At 40.9% G+C, this 25,847-nt stretch overlaps 1 protein-coding gene across 1 annotated transcript in view; it reads left to right on the plus strand.

The window, feature by feature from the left end:
• The window catches only part of ELOVL2 (ELOVL fatty acid elongase 2), a 48,591-nt gene that overhangs the window by 12,029 nt on the left and 10,715 nt on the right, over positions 1-25,847 (plus strand). The window contains exons 2-3 of the mRNA XM_075084061.1: positions 13,538-13,601; positions 19,110-19,297. Coding sequence (XP_074940162.1) covers positions 13,538-13,601; positions 19,110-19,297 — 252 coding nt within the window. The remainder of the gene's footprint in view (positions 1-13,537; positions 13,602-19,109; positions 19,298-25,847) is intronic.

Raw genomic sequence — 25,847 nt, forward strand, 5'->3', positions numbered from 1 at the left:
AAATCCTGTGCAGAGGCTTAGGATCTTCTATTCATCTTAGATCTTGAAGTTTGTTACAGTAGAAAATGAAGAGATTTTCACAGTACTAGAAAGGATATGTTGTCTGTCTCTATTGCTTTCTCCAGAAAAATGGCCAAACATGTACATTAGGTACAAAATAAAGCCCTGCATGCATTATACTAACTTACAAAATCAGCTTCTCAGCAGCGACAAAATCTGTCTGCAAATAGTGAGAAAAACAAAATTATCAAGATACGATACACTGAGAAATCTGAGCTGCCTTGTTTGTGGTTTTACCCCAGCTGGCAGCTAAGCACCACACAGCCGCACATTTGCTACACCCCAGTGGGATGGGGGAGAAAAATCAGAAGAGTAAAAGTGAGAAAAGTCATGGGTTGAGATAAAGACAGTTTAATAGGTAAAGCCAAAGCCACGTGCGCAAGCAAAGCAAAACAAGGAATTCATTTGCTGCTTCCCACAGGCAGGCAGGTGTTCAGCCATCTCCAGGAAAGCAGGGCTCCATCATGCGTAACTGTTACTTGGGAAAACAAATGCCATCGCTCTGAACATCCCCCCTTTCTCCTTCTTCCCCAGCTTTATATGCTGAGCATGATGTCATATGGTATGGGATACCTCTTTGGTCAGCTGTCCCAGCTGTCCCAGCTGTGTCCCCTCCCAGTTTCTTTTGCACCCCCAGCCTGCTGGTGGGGTGGGGTGAGAGGCAGAAAAGGCCCTGACTCTACGTAAGCCCTGCTCAGCAGTAACTAAAATGTCTCCGCATTATCAACACTGTTTCCAGCACAAATCCAAAACACAGCCCCATGCTAGCTGCTATGGAGAGAATTAACTCTACCCCAGTCAAAACCAGCACACTTGTAAACTTGTTGCTGTAATTCTCCCCTATGATTTCATTTGCTCCGTGTCCCTGTCTTGTTTATTCATTGTATGGGTCTAAATGTACAGCGCAAACTTTTTGCTGCAAAACCTGTGTAGTTGCATACATGTTGGGCAGACGCTGTACATGCAGGTATATCTTTAGGGAATATTATGTTCCAGAACAAAATCATCTGGTAAATCCAAAGCCTTAGAAGGGTAATTACCCCACTTTGATCTGGTAGACTTATCTTCCCATGCTTGTCAAGGTGCAGCTGGCTGTCTTGCTCTTTATATAACGAGAAGTGATTCACTGCTTCTTCATTACATAGTTTGGTTAGATGTCCTTTACCAAGTCTAGGTGTTTGGAAGCACGTATGTTAGGCTGTGCAGGCTTTCGTATTGCTGATGCAAAATTAATTCTGATATTGATCTGTCTTCCCACTCCTTTGTAATGTCAACAAGAGCTGAACAGACCATTAAGGAAGCAACCGTAACAGAATTAACCTCCCTGTAGAAACATCCCTTTGCATGTAACTGAAGGGCCTTCCTGCTCCAAAGGAAACTTTCTTTTATTCAAGCCAGGACTGGTTCCCAATGATTGTTGCTTTGCCTGAGAAAGTGATTTATTCACTCAGGCTATTAGAAGGAGGCAGAATTTTTATATACCCTTTAATTTTTGACTCATTTCCTTTTTGTTTATTCCCTCACAGTCATACAGTCTTGTCACACTGTCACTGACAGCAATTATGCTCTGTCTTAGGTCATACCGTCATTTTAAATCTGATTGTTAGAGCAAAGCAAAAACGAGGTCAATAATTGCTACCGTTTTCTTGGGAACTGACAGGCCACATCTAAGGTCTCCCTAGAGAAATCTCCTTTAATTACAAGTTAAGCTGATGTTCCCCTGTGTAGAAGGTAGAGTTGAGCAGGATTACTTTTAAAAGGATTGCACTGATCTGCTTTGGTGACAGTTTCATCTTGAAATTCTGATAACAAGCAAGAGGATGGATTATAAAGATACAGTTCTCAGGAGTGTACATGACTGACACATACCACAAATTGGGCCACAGCAGCCACCCTTCCTTTCCACTCTTCTTTTAAGGCCAGCTGAGTTCTATTTTGAGCACTGTCATTGCCATATTTTATTGTAGCGGTTACTTAATATGACTATAAAGAACAGAGCAAAAAAAGTTTGGAAATTGTAGAAGGAAAATCCTACAAGAAGTTATTCTAGAAAGGGATTTTTTCATCCTGGAGACAATGCAACCACTCAACCTTTTACAAGATAAAACAATGAAAAAAAGTGCAATAGCTGAATGCTTTCAAGTAGTTAAATTATTAATAGATTTTTTGAAACCAAAAAATTTTTTTAAATTGTTCTTAAGTCACTTTCATACTATCCCATGCAATTGTAGTGCAAAAAACCTTCCAAATTTCTTTTCCTCAAGCTTAATAAATAGCTGATTAATTTTGTAAGAACAATTTATTTCACAACGATATATGGACCAATATATGGTCTGACAGTACCATGGCTGGTGAAATAAGGCTTACCTTATTTTATGTGAGAAATTAATATTTTCTATGACTCTGAGCTGGTTGAATAGTCCAGAAAATGGCACTGATTCTGAAATAGCTCAATTAGTTACAATGTTTTTTGAAAAATTGTTCTCCCTCTTAGGGCTCACTCTCCTTTGGTGTTGATGGTGCTTCAGCCTATTTTGAGTCCTGACAGAAGCCATAAAGCAGATATTTCTCCACCTAGGCCCTTATTCCCATGTGTGGGATGAGCACACATAGCACTGAGCAGGACTGAAAAAAACAAGTGAAAAGAGACCTCTTGTTAAACAAAACTAAGAATCCCAAAGCAGAAGGAGCCTAAATATTAGTGCAATTTCTCTAGAAGTAAAAAGCCTAGAGCATGCTGGCTCCTCAGCTGAAACCAGCTCAAACTCCTATTTCCTATGGGAGCAAACCAAACATCAACAGGCAAAGCCTGAGAAGAGTGTTTCTCCAGAGCTTCCTGGCTGTGGAGGCCTGTCACACAGGACTGAGGTGCTCACAAGATGCCCGCTTCTGGTGGCACCCCCCACAGTCAGGCAACCCGGTTTCAGGAGTTCTATACTGAGTAAAATGCTGCACAACTCACTCTGCAAATACGACTGCACTAAGCAGTACATGCTGGTTTTGGTTTCTCTTCATGTATTACTATAAATTTAGCAGTACAAGGCAGATCTTGCTATTCTATTCACTGTATCTAGAACCTAGCATTTTCAGGGAGACCTAAGAACTCCGATGGTTTGTGAAGCTTTACAGTATCAAGAGTTAAAGCCCAGTCTTTTGGAGGGGGAAGGAAAAAAAAATCAGGGTGTTTTTTGTTAGTTAGGAAGAGAGAATGAAAACACACATCCTAAGCTTTTACAGTTTGATCTTCATTTTATATGACATTTTTTAGAAAGGCGAATGTTAAGAAAGCCCAAAAGTAAATTTACTTTTTTTTTTCCTTTCATTGCATTGGATTATCATCCACTGCATTTCCCAAAACCACCTCATGAACATGAAAATTTTGTCATTTCATAAGCTTTTGTTTTAGAGAAGCATCGCAGCAGCAGCAGGGGTTTCCTATAGATTTATGCCTGTAAAAACCAAGAAAAACAGTCAGCACTGAGGGCGGATATTGTAGCTATAGGTAAGGATGAGATGGATTACAGCTGATGTGGGGTGTGTGTCTGCACTGTGGTAACAACTGTGAGCGGGATGGAGTGCAGGGATGTTGTGTGGAAGACCAAGTACAGTTGGTCTCCTTGGGTCGGTCTCCCATCCTGAGATGACCAGCTTAAGCCCTGCTTGGAGCTCAGAAACCTGAAGCAGGTGTGTGCCCTGTTCTGCTCCAGGACCAGCCGCTGCAGGCAGGGAAGCCAAGCCCAGGAGGTGTCTTCCTGCTCTATCGGGGCATTTTCACTGATAAACATCGGTAACAACAGGTCTCGGCACAGAAGTCAAAGGTGTTGAACCTCTGAGAGAAATGTGCACTCACCTTGTTTTTGATATGTTCTGCTAGCTTTCTGGTAGCATTCAGCACATTAACCTGGAGTTTGTGGTTGTTGCTGTATTTCAAACTCCGTCGCCTAGCTCCACAGCTCTGCGTGGGTATTTTTTCACTATGACTGACATAAGCGTGGCTGGAAACTGGGCCGAGATGCAGAAGGGAGACAGGGAAACACATCGCTTCTCCCATCACTAATCCCTCTTCTGCTCCTAGCACCCCCCTCCACTCATTTGTATTAAACTCAGTGATGAAAGTGCATCACTACTAACAGCAGATTGCATCAGACACCCATTTCAGTCTACAAGACAACAGAGAGCCCCTTGCACATCACACGCTGATTTGAGGGGGTAATGAGCAAGCTTACGAAAGGGCTCTGCTTCCTCAGTGTGAGCGGGTATGAGTGCCACGTGGGCAGCACAGCAAAGGCTCTGCCTTTAGTAGACCACTGTTTCTCTCAATGCTCTCCATGAATAATACCCTGAGAGCCATAAGATGCCTAAGCAGGGGGTTGTTAAGAGAGCTGTCTCCTCTGACTCTTATGCAGGCCACCCAAACTCACACTTCACAGAGGAGGACATTAAAGTTTCTCAACCTTCAAGCCTCAAAGTCATCTACTTCCCTTTTACCTGAAGGAAAACACTTTTAAAATACTGAAGGTAACACTGGGACAGATACTGAAGGATGGGGTTGACTTTCTGCTACTAGCTGATTTAGCAGAAAGTAGGAATTAACTCAGGGCAGGTTAAGTCCCTTCTAGCCTTACTTTTTTCTGTGGAAGCCTCTAAACCTGCCCACAGGAACTGTTGGTGCAAGACCCTGCTGTTTCTGCACCCTGGGCAATAAGGAGGGATGTTTTCTGGGTCCATAGTTCCTATTGCTTTAGTATTCCAGTCTTGTTTGGCAGAGAAAATCCACAGAAAGTACCATCAGCACAAGTGGAACTGCATTATTCACCAGAGGTACCAATGGAGACCACAGGGAAACTCGGCTTATGTGCACACTATCCAAATGACCAGTTTCTAACTCCCCAAAGAACAGAGGTATATTATCATGAGGAAGGATTTCTGCTGAACTGTTGCGATCAACTGGCAGGCAGAGACTATTTTAATATTGAATATGAGCTTGGGATTATGTGAAATAATGAAGGAAACCAATACAGAAGACAGAGGCACTCTGAAGTACTATTTCTGGTGGGAGAAACTAATTGAAGAGCCTCACCTCACCCTTCCTTACAACAGAGGATGTTCAGGACTGCTTGCCTGTACTCCAAGGAAAAAGTAGAAGATTTCAAGACTGCCACTGCTTAAATATAAAGTGGCCACACCTCTAGGCCTTCAGGCCCCAAAAACATCCTTTCCCTTTAGAGAGACATGCAGATACCTTCCACAGACTTCAGCATGCTGGGACTCACACACAAGCTATAGGAGGCAGCACGTAGAACGCTATTCTGGCTGCATGATAAGAGGAGATCTGAGAGCAAATTGCCTTTCCCTATAAAATTAGCCTGAGAATCAGTAGTCTACTTAATGCCACTGAAGACACTATGCAATGTGTCTGGAACTCAGCACTACCCCCCATTTGGGTAGAAATTAGTGGGAGGAAAAAAGGGATAGTAGGGGTTCCCTGTACAGCAGATCCCTAATATCAGTCCTCGGAGGCTGCTACAGAGTGCTGGCTTGCTGAGGATGCAATTTTACAGCACAAGACAACATAATATTGTTCTTATTTTCAAATACTAACCAGCACAAATGCTGTGGTCCTCAATCGAGACTGGAGCAAGGAATATTTTTTCCTTGAGTCCTCTTCAGGGAGTCTCACAGAGAGATTCTGGTACATTTTAAGATTTTTCTACAAGCCCAGGCCTAATAAAGACAGTGGTAAATGTGGTAAATGAACAAAATACAAAGTAGTTTGGGTTTGGGGTTTTTTTGGGGGGTGGGGGTGGGTAGGGGGTTGGTGTTTTTTTCTTTTTTTGTTTGTGTTGCCTTTTTTTAGGGGGTACTGACTGGAACTGCAGAAGCGACAGTTTGAGTGATTCTTTTGTTTCTAGAGGTAAAGCAGAAAGCAGAATGGCTTTGAAAATAAAAATAGAGCAAATAGCTAACAAAGTCAAACAAACCACGAAAAAAAACCAAACAGGCTAGCATTTATGCTTTGAAATGCCATTTTTCTGGATTCCTTTTCAGAACTGCAGTTTAAATCTGACATGTCAGCATCATGACACTAGAGTTTTGCTTGGATGAAGCACATATGTTAGGGAATTACTGAGCCCTACAAAAATGATGGCAAAGCAGGGGTGGAGAAGGGAGAGCTAGAGGCTGCACAGGGCTGTTTGTTGGCTTTATTCCTTCAATCATTGATCATCTTTTTCAGGGTACCTATGCCCAAAATTTAGAACCCAGCTGCCACATGATGTTGGAAGCTCCTAAATTCTCTAGTTGTTTGCATTTCCAGTAGTAAAAACACCTGTATTTCTGGTCTGAGCTTCTAAACCCCGGGAACATTACTGAGCCATGCCTGCCTTCCCTTCCCTGTGGGACATGGTTTACTAAGCCTGGACTTGAGATTGCCACATACAGACCAAAACTAGGTGCTTGTGATGCTGCTACTACTGTAGTAACACTACTACTACTGCTTGTGAAGCCCACGGCTTTATCATTCCCATTAATTCCCTGTGTACCGTTCTCGTCTGCTGTATGAGAGGGCAAGTTTCAAACTGCTTTTCTACCTAACTTGAACTCGTATCTCACATCTTTTTATGACCTCCCTAACCACTTGGCCTGGCACATTCACCTACATTTCTGAACAGTCAGCCATCACTAGCATCAAAGAAAGGGGAAAAACTGGAACTGAAGTCATGCATCTCAACATCTGGATTCCAGTCCCTGCTCAGACATATACTGAAGCATTTCTTAGGGAGAAAAGAGCTGCAGTGAAAGAAATGAAGAAAAATAAATCCCGGAGTTAACTACTAGTCTGAGACTCAGGGCAGATAGAGAATACAACCAAAAAGCCCACTGACAGGTTAGACGGGGCAGGTGTGAACACCAGTATCACAGAAGCACCTGGCGTGCTGGCTGCTGCTTGTACACAGGTACCCCTTGCTAATCTTGGCTGGGTTTGCAAGGGCAAAGCCTTGCATAGGTACCCAGCTCCAAGAACAGTCCCTGGCTGTAAGTTGCAAGAAGGGGCAGGCAACCAGCTTCTTAGGTACCACCCTCCAGAAAGGGAGCTCCCGTACCCTCCCCGAGCCCATCTGTCTGCACAGCACAGGGACCCAGGTACCCAGGACTTGTGCCTTGTGTAGGGAGCCTGGACGTCTCACTTGGGACCGTAGAGCTCCTCAAGACACCTCAGCATCACGCACCACAACACTACACCCCAGAACTCCTTGAAGATTTAACTCTTCCTTGAAAAATATATTTGAGTAGAGAGAATGCAGAACTAAAAATAAAAATTAAATTGAAGAAATTCAGTTTGCCTGTGTAAGCAGCATCTTTTAGCACGCTCCTGGTAACTTAGACAAGTCAAATGTTCTGCTTCAGGCTTAGTGCAGGTATTGCTGGCAGCCTACACCTTTACTGCAGGCATTGCTAAACCACATGGTGAATTTGTCTGAATAGCAATAAAACAAGAGAACCTTTAGACACAAGAGCTCACACTTCAAAATTACAAGAACAGAGAAGAAACTATGTGTTTCATGAAAAAAATATCTATTGTTCAAAGTAAAGACACATAGACAGCCCAAATGCAGCAACTACTGAAGATAAAACCTCTGGCTACATTTAGCTGTGTCTTTCCATGCTTACCAAACTTTACATCCTTCCATTAAGCTTTCACATCAGAAATTGCTAGCTGGTCTTCTTATTGAGGAAGCCACCAAAACCACAGAATTTTCTTGCAGGTGGCGTAGGCTGAGCAGTGAAAATCTGGGAACCTCCCTTTCCTTTGCAGCCACCTTCCCCTTTTCACCCTCAGTAACACCATCTTCAACTCAGCTTTCTCTGCAGTGACTAAATCAGCAGAGGAGGTGGTGTTCAGCGCTTCTGGCTGTAATCACTGTTCAAACAGCTGTTCTCAATCCCCTCTAGAGAAAACCAGCCTATTTGATGAATCAGCTCCCCCACTGACTTAGTCTGTTAGAAAACAGGCAGGCCTGCAAGCTACCACCCTTGCACAGGATGCCAACCTGCAGTCAGTGATTTCCAAATACATGCAAAAATAACCCTCAGCTGCAAAGATATTGCCCTTTTTGTCACAAAAAGTGCTGAATTTGGTGATGTCAACTAAAAAATGTCCAGATATTTGCACGTATGCATGCAGTCTTTAGCAGCATAATGGAGCATGTATTGCATAGTGTGAGGAAAATAATAGGAATAAAATGTAATCTGGTTGAAAAAAATTGAAAATCAAATAAATTGTTTTCAGGCCAGATATACTCTTACTGAAATCTTTTAGAAAGATGTGCTTTTCAAGTATAAGCAATGTTATTCTTTGTTACCTTCAAAGCTGTTCTTGAAGTCTTTTAAATAATTTACTGACCAGAATAACATCTTTCTCTCCTCGAGTGCTAACGGTTTATTGTGAAAGCTTTTAGACGAAAGGAAATAGGAAGAGAAATATATGAAGATGATTATTATTTTTCTTACTTTCTGTGCTAAAGTTGGAACAGCCTTCTTTTGTTCCTTCTCCTCCATACTGTATTTTTCAAACAGAGATTTTTGCATTAAATGAAAAAGTATTGTACAACTTGCATTTCCAAAACAAAGATACAGATCTCTTCTCTTTGAACTCATAATAACTATACCTTTAGATGGAGTCATCAGTGTTCTTTGTATTAGCTATTCTTGGTTATCTTCCACAAAACAGGAGCATTACCAAACATCATTCACATATTATATGGGCACCTCACTGGACCCGGACCACTAGCGGAACTTCCCTTGCTGCAGTACTGCCTAGCGTCAGTTGCTTCTGCCACACCAAAATTACATGCCTTCGTAGGACAGATCCAGTTACAAAAGCCTGCCAGCTTTGCAATGCTGCTCGTTAGGAAGGATCAGGCAGTGAGATTGCTGTGCTAGCAAAAACATCCCAAGTGGACGCATTTGACATTGGCAAAAGAGCCCTTTAGCCAGCCCAGTTTACCACAGTCAGAGGGCTGTGCATCTATGGGGAGCTCTGGCAATACAACTGCGCTGGGTAAGGCTTCGTAACGTAGCTAGCTCCTAATCTTGGTCAGCCATCACAGTTGAAAGAATGTCCCAGAACATGGGACACAGAAATTACCATATCAGATAAGGAGTCCAGTTTCTGTTTCTTGAAACGATTAATCTGAAATGCTAAAAAAAGATCTGAGATAGCATCCCTTCTAGCTATTTTTTTCCTTCCCTCCCTACCTCGCTGTGCATCCATGGGACGTAGCGACAATCTCATCACCCAGCTAGTTGTCCGTTTCTCTCATGAGCTCACTTCAGCTTGTTCCTACTCTCAGTGAGAATACCTAGCAGTTGGTTCCATATATTAATTATAAATTACATAAAGCAAGAGTTTATTATCAACTTCTGGATGTCCTGTCTCCCAGTTTCATTGGTACAGTGATACTATACATAGCGACCTCTGGCTCACCTTTCTGCCTTCAGCTTCGTCTTCCTCTGCTGTTTGTGTATAATAATCCCTAAAGAAGTGCTTTCCCCTACAAATCTAACACAAATCATAGAAGATAAAGACGACAAAAACCTAAAAGGTAGTCTGAAACAATCCATTGATGAAAAATTGTCCCTCGTTGTACATCTTTGTTCCAGATTAAATTTAAATGCTCCGAGCAATAAGAAGCTAAAAAATTAATTTTACGAGCAGTTATGGCACAACCCTGGGATTTAACTTTGACTTCCCTTTGCTTCATTTCATCCCCTGTTTCAGCCATTCTGGAGCCAACACTATAGTTTTCCAATACTTCCTTAATATTTGTATATTCAAATATGTGCAGACATCTAAAATTAAACATTCTGATAAATTCAAATTAATTCCAGTACTGCTTAGTCACCAACTATTTATGGAGCAGAAATCTTCAGGGAATTAAGGAAAAGTTGCCATCTAAATAACGAAAATAACCATACAGTTAATATATGTATTTTCTATCGTGGTTGTTTCAACTATCACATTTACTTCCAGGAGCTGTATTGGAGAGCAGGGGCTGGCACCTATTTCTGGTTTTTGTTTGAAGCCTGAAATGAGATCTCTTTGTATACAGAGCATTATAATTCCTATGTGGCTCTGTAAGAACAAGCAACAAATTAACTTGGATTTTTGAGATACTGAAAGACATTCAAGTCTTTTGCGTGAAAAAACCCCACTAATACAAAAGGTTTACCATATAGCATAAGAAAGATTGAATGCAGTTTACTCATCTGTAGGAAGTTTCAGAAAGCTGTTTAAAATCCACATAATCGAACAAAAAGCCTCAAAAACATACCTCAGCGTGTATGCATATGTTGAATAATTGCCTTTTGTCTTTTAATCACAGCTATTGTCTGTAACAATACTTCACACACATGAAGAACAACTGAATATGAGCTCCTCATCCCAGCTCAGAAAAGCCTGGTATTGCTGCCTCTGAATTTCAAGAAGCTTTTAGTTTTAGAATATCCATCCTTAGACTAACACAGTTTACAGAGATCCCATGCCTGTGGGCAAATTCTTCTCTGAAGGGTTTGTGACTACAGCCTCTAGGACCTAGGACTTTCGGTGGGCTCCCTAGCTGTTGGTGGTCATTCCTGGTCCCAAACCCATTACTTTGGTTATAAACTCCTTGTTTCCAGACTGTGGTATTAATTCATTAAAGTAGCAGCTGGTTGGTTTTTTTTTAAGATTGTCACTGGGAAAAATAGCATCCACTTGCTTCTGTAAAAGAAAGCAGTTTCTACATGTTTATATTGGATCCAGGTAGCCTGGTTTTTATAGTTTTATAAAGGGAAACTTGAGTCACTTGAGGCAGTGTTTTCAGTGGGCAGTAGATAATGCCTAAAGACAGACCATTGGTATTTTGAGAAACCAAAGGTATTTTGGACGAATCAAAGGTATTTTGGTACCTGCATTGTTTAGATAGCATGTACGTAAGTTTTGCATAGCTGTTTTACTAAAACTGTTAGGAAACAAGGAGACATTGGTCTCTCAGTAAAGACTAATACTAACAAAGATATATAAACATAGAATGAGAAGTGACTTTTTTTTCCATACGTGCTGACCTTTAAATAGTGTTTTACATGAAAACAGTAATTCACATCTGCACACCATCCTACTTATTCACTTATTTCCATTTCTGTTGCAAAAATATTAAAACTCATTAAAGAGCTCTATGTTGCTTTAGTATCATTGGCTTTGCACTCCCTCACCATCTTTCCATGTGGGTGGTTTGATTTGCTCAGATGATAACCTAATGTCTTTTTAGTAGATATAGGTAAATAGATCTTTCACAGATCCGTCTGAAATCCTGCCAAACTGCTAGCATAGCCAATGCCCAGAGATTTCTCTGTAAAACAGAAAGAAAAAACATGAAATACACATTAATCTTTAGCTTGTAACTCAAATGTCTTCATTGATAAAGGCTGTCACAGTGATTTGCCAGAGAGAAGTGAGCGTTGTCTGAGCATGTGGTTTTGTTCAGGCTGTTTTTATTTGCTTTTCTTTAGAAATACAACAGATTATGTTGAGCAAGACATTTGCATCTAATCTGCCCAGGGGCACTATATAAGGACACATTCTAAAACCCAGAAATATAGCATGGTCTCTTGTAGTGGTGTTGACAGGAAGGTGACAAGACTAGTCACAAAAAATGACCTACTTTTTTAAAGTAAGAATTTTTTTTCCCAAACTATTAGTACTAGTATTAGGTATACAAAGGTATTTATTTTAACAACATCATAATTCTATATCTTGTAAATCTCTATTTTTGGTCCTGTAAACTAAGATAATCTGTAAAAAAAGCTAAAAGGGAGACAAATGCTGGGACATTAAGTATATTTCTCTCTTCTGCTGCACCTCATAGAAAAATTTCTACTCATAAATTACCAGTGAAAGTAAACCAGGCACCAAATGGATCTAGTGCTAATTAAGATAGAACAGAGCAGGGCTGGGAGTTGGTACAAGTGCCCACTGTGTCTTTTAAGCACATTCATAAGGAAGTAGATTTAACTTTAGACCGGCTCATCTACTCAGCATGCTGTCTGCTCATCCTAACCAGGTGTAAGAGGTCAACCGCCACAAGTTGGATTAATGAAAATAAAGCTTATGCAAAAAGCAATCTTGGTATATATTGCAGATGAAACCAAGTTGGGCAGGAGTGTTGATCTGCTGGAGGGTAGGAAGGCTCTGCAGAGGGATCTGCACAGGTGGGATTGAAGGGCCAAGCCTGACTGTATGAGATTCAACGAGGCTTAGTGCTGGGTCCTGCACTTGGGTCACAACAACCCCATGAAACACTACATGCTTGGGGAAGAGTGGCTGGAAAGCTGCTCAGTGCAAATGGACCTGGGGGTGTTGGTCAACAGCCAGCTGAACATGAGCCAGCAGTGTGACCGGGTGGCCAAGAAGGCCAGCAGCATCCTGGCTTGTGTCAGAATCATCTTGGCCAGCAGGAGCAGGGAAGTGATCATGCCCTTGTATTCGGCACTGGTCAGGCTGCACCTCAGAAAGTGTGTTCAGTCATGGGGCCTTCACTACAAGAAGGATATGGAGGTGCTGGAGCATGGAGCAAAGAACCCGGCTGACCTCAGGCTGTGGCAGAGTTGTTCAGGCACTGGCACGTAGGAAGCCACTGCGCAGAACTGGAATCTGCGAAGAAGTATTTCGGAGAAGCCACCACATCCAACTGGAAGGACTTCCATGGTCATGTTGATCATGGCTTAGCTCCCAACTCAGTCAAGTAGACAAAAACTTGCCTACCAGCTGAGCAGCTTCGTTGACTTAGACTTCAAAACACAATGTCTCTGTAACACAGCCCTCCTCTTCCTCCCTCCCTACATCACCTGAACTTCATTACTGGAGGTCTGGGTTCTCCTGCAGACTTTTTTAAGGAACTCAGTGCCTGATTTAGAGAAATGTCAGTTGACTCACCCCAAAGGTTTCCTCCTTTAAAAATAAAGCATAGAGATATTCAGTTGATGCGCTGCCACTAGGCTGTTTGCAGCCAGGCAGCTTTGTGAAGCGTACCAAAGGAATCGCCAGCTCCCCTCTAAAACATATTTTAGTTGAGGAAACAAAACAAAAACAAACCAAAAAGGCATGTTTATTAGAGTGAAAATGACATCCATCACAGATGTGCTTGCTGTGATACTTGTTCTTTTTCATTTGTAAAACCTTAGTTTCCCTTCCTAAAGAGTTCTGGTTTGGGCAGTTTCCAGTAACCGAGGCCTCTGTTGTTATCTAGACCACAATCTGTCCTAAATTAATTTTTAAAGAGGTTTGGTTTTTTCAGTAGAGATGATGTTTCATACTTTGGAAATACTTGAGCATGACATGCTCTTCACCAGTTGTTGGTGTTTTGTTTGTTTGTTTTTTAAATTGTATGCTCTATGTGAGCCATCAGATAATGTCACATATCCTTTTTATATTTTTTAGGAGCACCTGAAAGCTTTTGACCAGGAAGTAAATGCATTTGTGGACTATATGTTTGGACCTCGAGGTAAGCTACTCTACCCATAGCTCTTTTAGGAAATAATACCTATCCAGATTACCACTCAAAAATATAATAAACAGAGTCAGTCAAAACTTTCTATCTGAATAATTTCTCATTGAAAAATGTGGACTAGGCAGAATCACAGTACTTGCAGAAACACAGCATTATTGTAGGAAATCTATCAGTGCACTGCATTTATAGAAAGCCAATAGATTTTTGTTTTGCCTGTTTGACATAATATTATCTGTAATACAAATTAAAACCAATCGTGGATTATACTGAAGGTGAAAGAAAAAATGAAACTTTTTTTTTTAACTTAAAAATTGCTACATTTGGGAATCCTTTGTTTCTGAGACTTTCAAAAGATTTCAGTATTACATCCTAATGTAGATTTCAAAAATTGAAACCCTGGATTTTTCTGAAAGTGGAAGATCTGTTTTAGGACTGATTCTCATTCATAATCCAGTTATTGTTTGGTCCAGCTACCTATCAAATAGCCTAATTCAGAAGGATGTTCAGAGCAAAAGCAAAAAAGGGCTTTTAGCTCCCTACGGGATCACATCCAAAATTTCAGTAAGCCAATAGACAGGGTGAGAGAACAGATGCATCTTTCTACTTCCTATTCTTACTTTCTAAAACAGATTGTACAAGAAAACTTGAATAACTGTAGTTTGGAGGCGCCTCATGCTTTGTTAGGACTGAAACAAGTAATAGTAAAGAAAAAAACCAAACCCAAACCCCTGAAATAGGACCTGCAGAAACAAAGAGGAAGGTTATGGTAAGGTGAGGATACACCATCAAAGTCAGGGCTAGGAGAGCCAAGCAGCTAGAGGAAAGGGGTAAGACAGGAGCTTAGACAGCAGACAGTCTTCAGAGAAGGTCCCTCTATGGTCACCTTGCTGCTGATAGGACTGGGCTTAAACACTCAACTTCAGGAATAGCCTTACACACTTTTCCCCGTGGTTAAATCGAGAACTGCTGCCCTCTTGGATGGACATATACTTATGCATTTCCATTTTGTTGCAATAATATCCTCCAGGTCGCAGGAGGAGTTCTTGCTTAATTAGGAAGACAAAGGAAAGAAAGCTGTAGCGTTCTTAAAACCAAGAAATTATCACCTTTCTTAGCTGGCTGGACAGCTACAAAATGTTTTCTATCATCTGTGCAGTAGATATGAAGCTTGGAAAACAGATTTCAGGTGAAGAAACACTGAACAGCTTGGGAACTGCAGAAGTGATTAAAACAGAATAAGTTTTATTAGTAACTTCTACAATACTGCATTTTAATATTAACAAAGAAATGTGATCACAAGCATAAAGGTACGACTATTTTTTTTTTTTCAAATGGACATGATGTTCTCCTTCATTCCTCTTTCCCCATTAGTCCAGAACAAATTGTTTGAAGGAATGAATTGCAGTTAATCCAATGCAGAATACCACACAGACCCCTCTGGGCTTTTAGAGAGCACTTTAGTTAAACAGTATTATTTGTATTACTTGCCATGTAAATAACCATCCCTCTCCAGACATCAATGCTGAAGATAGCATTTGTTTGCCCGTGCTTCTTCACTACAATCTTTAATTTAACTGGTGGTATGATGACACAGTATCATACATTTTGTGAATAACATAGCTCCCTCTAATGTGTTTATACACATAAATAATTCACAATAAACTGCAGACAGTTTTAAATTGGATAGAATGACCCACAAATGAAAATCTAATGAATCCTTGAGAGCTTCCCCAAATGTCTGAAGCCAGCAACCCTTCTTTCTCTCCACCAATTTTCATCCACAGTGCACGCTTCATTCAGCAGCAAGATGGCTTAAAAGGATAGACAAATAACAGTGCTCTATTCTTTTAAAAATCTATCTCAATATTTATGGTTTATATTTAGGCAGTAACTCCTGAAATATTGGTACCACCATGCTGGTTTTAGTCATCATTTCCAGATGTGGCTGAGGCACAAGAAAAGACAGAAAGCCACGTGCTAGTTCCCATAGGTAATCTCTGCTCACATTGGTAGTACCAGGTTAACACAAGCTGCAGTACTGAACTACTAGAATAAGGGGTGTACTATCAAAAATCTGCATTTGATTTCTATAAAGGCATATTTTGTGCCTTTGTTCATTTGTGTCAACTGGACTTTGTACACAAATTTATCTCAGTGTTTGCTTTTGAACTAGCAGACCAAATCCTTTGAATCAGGGAATGGAAGCCATATACATGCCCATCAGTTTTATCTCTTAATAAGAAGTGGTCTTACAATTTGGTGTTGGACCATATTATTCTGGGTAGATTATCTAGGCTCAAGGCAAAATAAGAAACAGTCAAAGGGCTATATCTGCTATATCCAGGGTCACCTTTATCTGCAGAGTATGGTTTGATGTTACACAAAATTAAGGAATATTGAAATGCAAGAGCTAAATCTAGTTAATTGGTTGCTTGCTTTATCTGTGAAAGGAACAGAGGTGGTCAAGAATAGATATATTTTAATAAAGTTATGATAAAGTAATAAGCACCACTCCTCTCCTCAATTAAGTATGAGCAGTAGCAAGGCATTGGTGCAAAACCATCTACCCCCTGCACCTAAAAAGGTCTGAATCTACTCAGACACCAACTGGCCAAAGCTATACAGAAACCTGAATCAAAACATTTCTAAACCTCACCAATAAAGCCTGATACCTTTAAAGAGCCTGGGATGCCTGCCACTCATTTCAAAGGAGCCAGGATTTCACCCCAAAGGCCTGGCACATCGTGGCCAGTGACCATGAACAAGCTTATTCATGGAGCGATCAGAGCTTTGGGCACCTGTTCCTTCCCCTGCTGTAGTCCAGTGCTTTCCTACTTTCCTACTGCTTTATTCACTGCCTTGGTCTCAAGTTCAGATGCTGTGTGGGTTCAACATTGTAAAAATAATCCTTTCTCCTATTGACAGCATACCTTTTTAGTACTTGAACATGGAGATCAAACCATCAGTCAACAGAAATACTTCTGATCTCTCCTTCTTCCAATAACCTTTTATTGAAATACACTCCCTTTCTTCTCCCTTCCTGACACATTAAAACCTCCCTCTTCTTGTCATTCAGGGGTAAGTGTAAGTGGAAACAAAATAGTAACGTTCCTTGGCTGCTGTTTATAAACCACTTTCTGCCAATAGCTGTCATACCCTTCAAGGTACCGAGGTTGGGGTGGAAAATAATCAGTAAGGGTACATGTTTTAATAATTTCTCTTGAAACAGAAATAGTATAGATTTTAAAAATACTCGTCATGCTGACCTGAACAAGCACACGAGGTCTGATTTGTTCAGATCAGCCCACATGCTTGTGGCCACTCAAAGCAGAGTGAAAACTTTCTGAAGGCATGCTGGGGCAGCATTTAGTGCTGTTTAGTTTAATTTGTATTCTCATCTTTTCCAATTACTTTTCCACTTTGAGCAAACATGCTATTTCATTATCTACTGATGCCAGTTAACCTTTGTGCAAGTTACCTTTATGTACCAAGTGTTGCAATCCTCAGATGGGGGGGACCCTTCTTTACATAGCAGCCTTGCTAACATGACTGCTTTCTACATCTTCATTTAGGATACCAGTTAAATAAATTAAATTCTTACGCTCCTCAGACATACACTAGATCAACACTTACACACCCAACCTTTACCTGTCCTATGACTCTTGTGCCCTGTTTAGAGCCCGTATAGGAGAGCCACCTATCTGGAGCCCACAAGGGAGCAGAATCCCCTCAAACACATCCATTCCAGAGCTTCACACGTGGCTTGTGAACTTTAAGAGGGCTGTTGGAAGTGTTTTACTCTCACACTGAGGTGATCTTAAATAGACATTGAGATCTGAAGACAAAAAAACCAGGTGTTCTAACTTGGTAATGCACAGCAAAGCAAGGCCACCCTAAAGGAAGGATGGTGCTTTGTCATAGATGGCTGTGCTCTTGTGGCTGCTTTAATTCTACACCTTTCCTCTCCTAGAGGTTTTGGGAGTCCAGAAAGAAGAGTCAAAACTAGGAAAGCACTAGACGTCCACAGTAACTTAGGTCTGGTTGAAAGTCTCTCCTGCAAAAGCGCTAACATCCCATGCAGAGCCCTAATCCAACAGCTGAGTGTTAGAGCCACTGCAATGGAAGCAAGGTGGGAAGTAGAGAGAGACCGTAATGAGAAAGAAAAATGATGTTCATAACCCTGTTCATAAGCAGGTTATGCTAACTCACTTAGAAATCTCACCTTGTATATACCTGTATGCATATATTTCTGAGGAAAGAATAGTGGGAAAGAATGCAGTAAAATTGAGGTCAGCAACAGTTCGTTAAATGCTTGGGCATATTTGGTTTGTGCATCATCTATCACTTAGTCCCTTCCAAATTCAATACAGATGGAAAAATAGTAAAACATTTTTTTCATGTACTCTAAGTACCTTTTCTTCTTTTACAATTTTAACATGATCTTGGTCTTTGTTAAAAATAAACTAAGTAATTTAAAACAGTTTCTAAGAGCAGAAAACTACTGTGGCCTGCACAATAGTTTCTCATTGGGTTATTTATTCACTTCATAAATAACAACAAATTTAGAGTAACCTTTTTAAAAAACTAGCCATAATGCCCTTTGTTCTTTCCATAGATAAATGTCTGAAGATCATTGCTGTGGAAAATTAACTCTAAATTTTGCTCCATCTTAAAAAAAAAAAAAAACAAACAAACAAAAAAACCCACAACAAAACAACTCACAAACAAAAAAAACCCCACACTCCTTTTGCTCATGACATCCAGTTGCTCATAAGACAACGAAGTGGTGCTTCCAGATTGGCATTGGATTAAGCTTTGCTCGTATACACTGAACTATCTGATTACTGCCAATGGGATTACTTGTGTGAAGAAGGCAAGCAGGATTTAACCTCAATATTTCATTTCAGAACCAGGCAAATGGGACAGAAACTGTAAGAGAGTCCTGGCCTTATCAAATATCTTTAATAACCGTCAAAGCAAACATTTGCCATTTATTTTTCATATTTAATGTTTTTCAAAAATCTTCCCTGTGTAAATGTTTTCTAGCAAATACTGTATACCTTCATGCTTATATGGCAAATACAGAATTAAAATTATATATAAACTGGAAACTTTACATGCATACTTTGTACATAATACTATCTGCAAACTGTCCATTGAGCAGATTAATATATTATTTAATTAAATATTAAGTTAAAACATTAAATTAAATTTTAAAATGCATATAGGAATGTTCCCTTCTTCATTTTCTCTTTTCTGTTAAAATCAGAAGATTTAAGTGACCTTAAATCATTAGGGAACTCCATGCATTTTTCAGCACACATTCTCTGAATTAGTATGCAGTTTTGGGGAGGTAGAAAGCAATGGATAGCTCTTGCAAGCAAGGCATGGCAGATTCCCTCTCACGCTTCTAGCAGACTTTTTTCATTATGTGACCTGCCTTGTTTCAGCAATACTTTACTATAGCCTTCTTAATTGCCTGCTGCATGTGCTTCTTTTCAGATGCCAGGGTTAGAGGATGGTTACTTTTGGACTCTTACCTTCCCACGTTTTTCCTCACTGGAGCATACCTACTCTGCATATGGCTGGGCATCAAGTTCATGAAGGACAGGCCTCCCTTCTCTCTCAGGGCTCACCTCATTGTATATAACCTTGGGATTACACTGCTCTCCTTGTACATGCTCATAGAGGTAAGTATTCTTCCATGCAGCGGGGCTGAGAAAGGCGAGAGAAGTACATTTTTTAGCAGAAATATCTTAGCAACAGATAATTTTGCTACAAAATTTATCAACAGCAGCGAAGTAAATTTAAGATCAAGAAAGTTTCCTTAGTAATTGGACAGTGAGTTGTATAGTACACCTCTCAGCTTAGATCTTGACATGTTTTAACCGTCCTTCCTGAGCTACAGTCCACACCTGGGCACAGCCAGCTGCTACCAGGACAGTGTCTACAAGCATGAGTTCGAACCTGCAGCAATTGGCCATCTCAAATGTGCCTAGACCTCATTCTTCAGCACCCATGAATACCCCCATGGGTTGGGTTTTATTCGTATGAGTGTCTATGGAATGATTGTTCTATGTACAAACGCTCATGCTTAAATGTGAATGGATTTATAGATGAGAGTAAGTACTGATTTATGGTATTGGCAATTCAGTGTTATTTTTCTGTTCTCCTGACTAAGAAGCTTTCCTCAGGTAGTCAGACATTAAGAGACATGTTAAAAACCTGCCACTTCAGGAAAAGAAAATGCTGTGAGTCTGAACACGGTCACACATACTATTTATCAGGAAGGAACATGCTCACAGAAATCAGGATCCATTCAGAACCAGAAGAGAGATTTTAATGCATCTGGTGATTCTGCAACAACAGAGGACTCTGTGTTCCTCAGCAAAGATGTGCATTTTCAACTCCCCAGTGGGGACCAGAAGCCAACAGTAATTATTTTGATATTATTTGGGCGATCCCCATTCTCAGCCTTGTGATAGTTGAGGTACTTTTAATATTAAGGTGTAAACATCTATCACCTGCAGCCCTAGAAAAAACAAACACTAAAAAACAAAAACCACAAAACATTTTCTGACTTGGCTTAAAAAGTGACCCCGGGCTTGAGAAGCCCTGGCCGAAGGCTGTGCTTGATTTCATCATGTGACCTGTGGAGGTGTGAGCCTTGCCTGCACAGCCTCACAGCATTGCTTACCCCTTGGGCTCCCAGCCACAACAGCAGTTTCCACGAGAAAAACAAGGACCGACTGTTCTATCAGCTGGACAAGAAACTTTGCAGAAGCCAAACAGGACCCCAGATATTTCAAGTTTTAAATTAATTTGAGCTGAGCACCAGGTGACTAGCCTGGTCAAAAGGCTGAACAGCAGTTTAAGTTTGCACCTTTGTGCAAAGGACTGATTGTGCTGCACAGAGCTTCACCCTGGTCAAAGCTCCAGCTGTCTTCAGTGGTTGCTGTGAGTGTTTGAAAGTGCAGGGTCAGAGCAAAGGAGAAACCAGCACAATTGCTGGAAGGCTTGATGACTCCATGCTGATTGTCCTCCTGAATTTAAATTAGCACTTTGATGTTTAAATCCCCATTTGCTTGAAGGTATATAGATAACTGTCTTCAGTAGCAGGACTCAGCAAAAAGGATTAGCTGAACAGAAAACAATACTGTTCCCTTCCCCTTGCAGGCTGATTTGGGCTGTCACAAGTAAATGAATCAATAAAGAGAATTTTAGCAGGTCTCACTTCAATGCAGCAAACTTAGTTTTTGCCACCTTCACATCCTTGTAGGAATTTTGTTGAGCCAGCTCCTACTCAGGCGCCTCACTGCCCTGTCCTTCCTGAGGCTAACCTCGCTACGAACGATCACTGAGTTGTGTTAGTCTTCAGATTAGTCCCTTTAGAGCTTGATTCTGTAGCTGGAGACTGATTTATGCCTCCCAGGCTGCAGCTGGGCATGGCTGGCAGTGTCTTGAGCTCCACATTCTACATTTTTTAGGAACCTAGGGGACATCACAACTGATCTGCGCTGCCAGCTGTTTTACTGCAGATTTCACTCTCAGCTTTGGACTGTCAGCCAGGCTGGTTTTACACTGTACAAAACACTCTTCCATAATAGTAGCTCTGTATTTTTTCATAGTCTACTTGCCTGGTTCCTATCACAGCTTCTCCTGTGAAGGAGCAGAATGGAAGACTTGCAGACCTGCCTGAGGTAGCTTGCACATCCCTGCTGAAGGCAGGCAGGCAAATGGGAGAGCAGAAGTAATTTTCAGTACTGAATACAGTTATGGTGACTCAATGTTTCAAAATGTCTCATTTCTGAAGCTTCTCTCTGGCCCTTATTCTCTCTGCCTTTTATGGACAGTAAGCTCTTTAAGGCAAGAGTTACCTATATTTAGAGCATTCTGCACAGTGGTTTCTTATGTAAACCCAACTGATCCCTCCAGTGAGTATGATTCAGGATTAATTCCTACTTAGAAACACCTATAATAGTAGTTTTATTCCTCCACCCTCCCATGGCACCTGAACCCCTCTGGTCTCTGTAATAGAGATAAATCACAAAATAATAAGCTCTATAGTAGACATAAACCACACAAAAAAAACCAAAACCAAAAACAAAAACAAAACCACCAATTGGCATTGTTCTTACCTCTTCTTGGTTTTGTATATAAGGTGCCACACACCTTTTCTTGTGTTAGCTCCAGAATGAAATGGGTGCTGCTTAAATATTCAAAAGAAAAACACCTCATTCAAAAGAAAGGCTGTATGTTCAAATGCAGACTGACTGTCCCACGTAATGGCTTTAATGAGAAACATGGTAAACCAGATGATAGGGATAGCCATGCTGTAATTCTTCATCTCACCTTCATCTCCTGACCTAGTTTAGCTGTCCCTTGAGTACAGTGGATTTGTACAACCTCAGGACAAGATGACAAAGGTTACAGCAGGGAGTCATAACAAAACGTCTGGTTTTAAATCTCCAAGGGCAGATTCCTCTTCTGAGCCAGAGCTCCATGCACTGCACCATGGGTCTGAAGTATGTAGGAGCCTATTTTAGCATCACAAACTTTGAGGTCAACCAATCCCTAAAGTACTTGGAGGAACAGCTCCAGGACAACTCTAAGATGTGCCATTAGCATAAGGTCAGATACCCCTACTATCCCCGAAGGACAAGGTTTACAGAAGAACAGCTCTGCCCAGCTGTCCTTGTCCTACTGAGATGTATCAATTTTTGTGTGTCAAGAAAGAGTTAGGTGTCTTTTAAGGCCCCTCAGAAGGGCAGTTTACTAGACCTTAATTTAGACTTCTGAGTTAGGCAAATAGATTTTCTTGAAGTTGTCAAAGGCACTTACCTCTCCCCATTAAATATAATGGTGAAGTGGGGCACTTAGTTTTGGAGCACGGCTTTTTCAAGTACCTGAAGCTTAGACACAAGTCCTGTGCTTAAATTAGGCAGGCTGCAGGTGCACTGCTGAGGGGCCAGAGGACAATTTCGTCCACCCTTCCTGCTACAAGTGAAACCTCCATCAGAGCTTTGTTATTGGTTGTCTACTGTTCTGTACCATAAGCCGTCATAGACCCAGATCAAGTCTACTGTTCCAATAATTTCTAGTAATGTTGCCAAAAATGTGCATAAACAACCACCACCTTTTTATTTTAATAAAAATAAAAACTTTTAGCAATTTCACTGAAGAAAAATATGCCCTTCCTCTACACAAATTTCTGCCTAAGATCCTAAAAGTACCAACCATGAACAGAAAACCAGCTTACTTTGAAAAGCAATCAAGTCTCTGCATATTTTAAAATTCTTTCATGTGCAAGTTAACTCACAAACCACACTTCAGGGATGCAGTGTGAGGCACCAGAGGCCAGGATAAAGTTTTGAAGTTCACCGCAGGATAAAACTGTCACAACTCCAATGATAAATTAAAACTGGAAACAAAGACAACCAATGCTGATCTCCAAATTGTGAAATTACTGAGGTGAGAATACTCTCTCTCATTAATAGGAAAAGACATAATCTCTACCATGGTCTTAGGCTGCTTTTCCCAGCAGTAAGTATCACATCTGCCCTATTTAAATTAAATCTCAGCTAGTCATCAAGCTCTCACCCAAGTCCTTTTGTTGATCAGGCACTGAGAAAACCAGGACACTGGTACCATCTGGGTCAGATTAAAAAGGAGATCTAGAGATATGTGTCATTAGCATAAGGGAGGTGTGATGTCTTAAGATGCCTGTATCCCCAGGTAGCTTCACAAACTTATTATAAATCCATGGGATTTGTAAGCAACCTACCAACCAATGTGGGGAAGCAGGACTTGCATGTGAGGACCCCTCAATTCTGAGGAAAGGAGAAAGAGCAGAACCGCGCAAGTATCGCAAGCCCAGTGCATTAAGCTTTTTAGTGAAGCCAGAAGAAGAGTCTTTTACTGTACAGGATTAAAAAAAAAAAAAGGGGGGGGAGGGAAGGAGTAAACTAGCTCACTTCACCAGTTTCTAGGAGATGAAAATTCACCCCACATTAAGTCCAACTTCTGAATTTTAGTCATGACTTGCAGATCCATAGGTGCCAAGATGATGTGAGGATTCCCAGGAGTACCAGAATTGCCTTGTCTGTATTGTCTGATAGCAGGGAAAGGTCAGAAGCACAAGGCTGGCACAATCAGGGCCACCAGCCACTGTTTTTAGCCCTACACATTGCAACTAGGATTACATCTCACAAATTACTAGAAAGCCTTGTAAAATGCCTGGATTTGAAATAACAGTGGGCAAAATGAAAGGAACAAACCCAAAATAAAAGCAGTACTTAAACTCTTTTTATTCCGTCGTTATAATGGTTGACATCAGCAAGATTTGCTTCCTAACTGTGCAAGTGTTAAAAAGATAGAGCTTGAGTAGCAGAAGGTCTAAGTAAAGTTTTAACAGTGCAAGTGATGAGGAAAGGCAAAAAAAAGACATAGATCCTAGCTGGTTTGAACTGTCCTGGAATTTTACTATAGAAATCCAACTTCAACATGATTTTTTTCTAAAGATTGTCATAAATGGTTGTTTACTCCATTAATTGTTCAGAAGTTAGCAAATGTAAATTTAGCAGAGAAGTAAGGAATGATCCTAGATCCATAATGGTGCTTGAGGTAAAGGCTTCCTTTGAAGTAATTCTTTAATTGGGACAGAAAGACTGTCTTACCCTTAGGGGAGCAAGAAGAAAAGAATGAAGTGAGAAACCAGAAGAGATCAGGTGCACTCTTCTATCATTTGGAAGAAGTGAGGGGAAAAAAAAACAAAACAAAACAAAAACTAGGCAGCAAAAGACCACTGAGAGTGCAGTGTAAAGCAGTAAAATATAAGGACAAAAGCAAACAGTTTTTTTGAACAAGAACTTTTTCTAAATAGAATTAGATTCCTAGGTGTTCTATCTTAAATCATTTGTTTGGAGCGCTGAGGAGCTGACTTTGCGGTCCTTGCCTGCAGCTATTGTAGCTGGACATGTCGTCCTCGCATCTCAGTTTTCATCCTCTGAGCCCTCCATGTCTTTCCTACTGACCTTTCTGAGCTCTGCATTTAGGTAGAACATTTAGCCTCTTCATCAAAAAGGCAGTGCTCTGAATCTCACCTGCACATTCATATAGAATTCAGTAGAACTTTATTGGAAATCAAGAGTAAAAATTCATGTGATGAGATTTTTCACACATGCAAAGCTTCCAACACCATCACTAGTATCACAAAGTAACATATGGGAGCTACTCAGAATAGGAGATATAATCAAAGATTCATGGAAAACAAGCCTAGAAGGGATTTCTTTCAGCCTATTCTACTACCCAGGCAACAGCAACACACAGAGGAATTATCATTCATAAATTCAAGTCATTTTGAAGTCATTAGTTCACTAATCCTTCTCCCACTTACTTATGAGGTATTAAATGAAACTGGCTGGGAGTTTATCAACAACATGGCTTTACATATGAAAGATGACAAAAACATTCAGACATTTATCAAAACTTCATTTGGTAAGGAGCTTTTAATTTTGCCACTGTAATATGAACTTTCTGACCTCAAAATAAGAAAGCATGGGACCACTTAGTTCCTCTGCTCTGGAATAACCAGTATTCTTCTAGTGAGGATGCTCCAGCAGCATAAGAAATCCAGCATGGATCTTCTCAGTGCCTTGTTTTTTCACTCTCCTGGATGACTCAGTCACCTCTCATTTGGAGAGAAAATCCAAGGCAGGAGTGTGCAAAAAGGTGGCACTGAGAGGAGCTACCCAGAAAAGCAACCACACAGTAACATCTCCCCATCCCTCATGAAGCTTCCACCTGTTGCCAGCTACAGCACAGGCACAGATCTGGGGACCAGGGACATGCCACAGGAGGGACAGCTGGGGAACTACATGCCCTCTGCCTCCTACTTAGAGAACAGAAATGACCCTTTTCCCACTCAGCTGCTTTTTGAAAGATAATAGGGAAATGAAGTGGCATAATATGCTCTTCTCAAGGAGTTTTAACCCCCTTCTCTTCAGCACTTCTGCAAGTTAAGTTAGTTGGAGAGGTGCAATCCATGCCTCCCCTTCCCACCCGCCTGCCACAGCAGGGAAAGCAGAAGAGCCCACATATCCCAGCCCTGCGTGCTTGTAGGCACAACACCCAGGCAGAAGCCAGATTGGCAAGACTTCTGATCTCAGCTGCACTGAGCATTTGTATGAGGAACCCTAGCTGGGTTTTTGTTGTTTCCCCAGTTTTTAGACTCCGGTACCA

This window comes from Phalacrocorax aristotelis, chromosome 2 (assembly GCF_949628215.1).
Source record: "Phalacrocorax aristotelis chromosome 2, bGulAri2.1, whole genome shotgun sequence".
Lineage (NCBI taxonomy): Eukaryota > Metazoa > Chordata > Aves > Suliformes > Phalacrocoracidae > Phalacrocorax > Phalacrocorax aristotelis.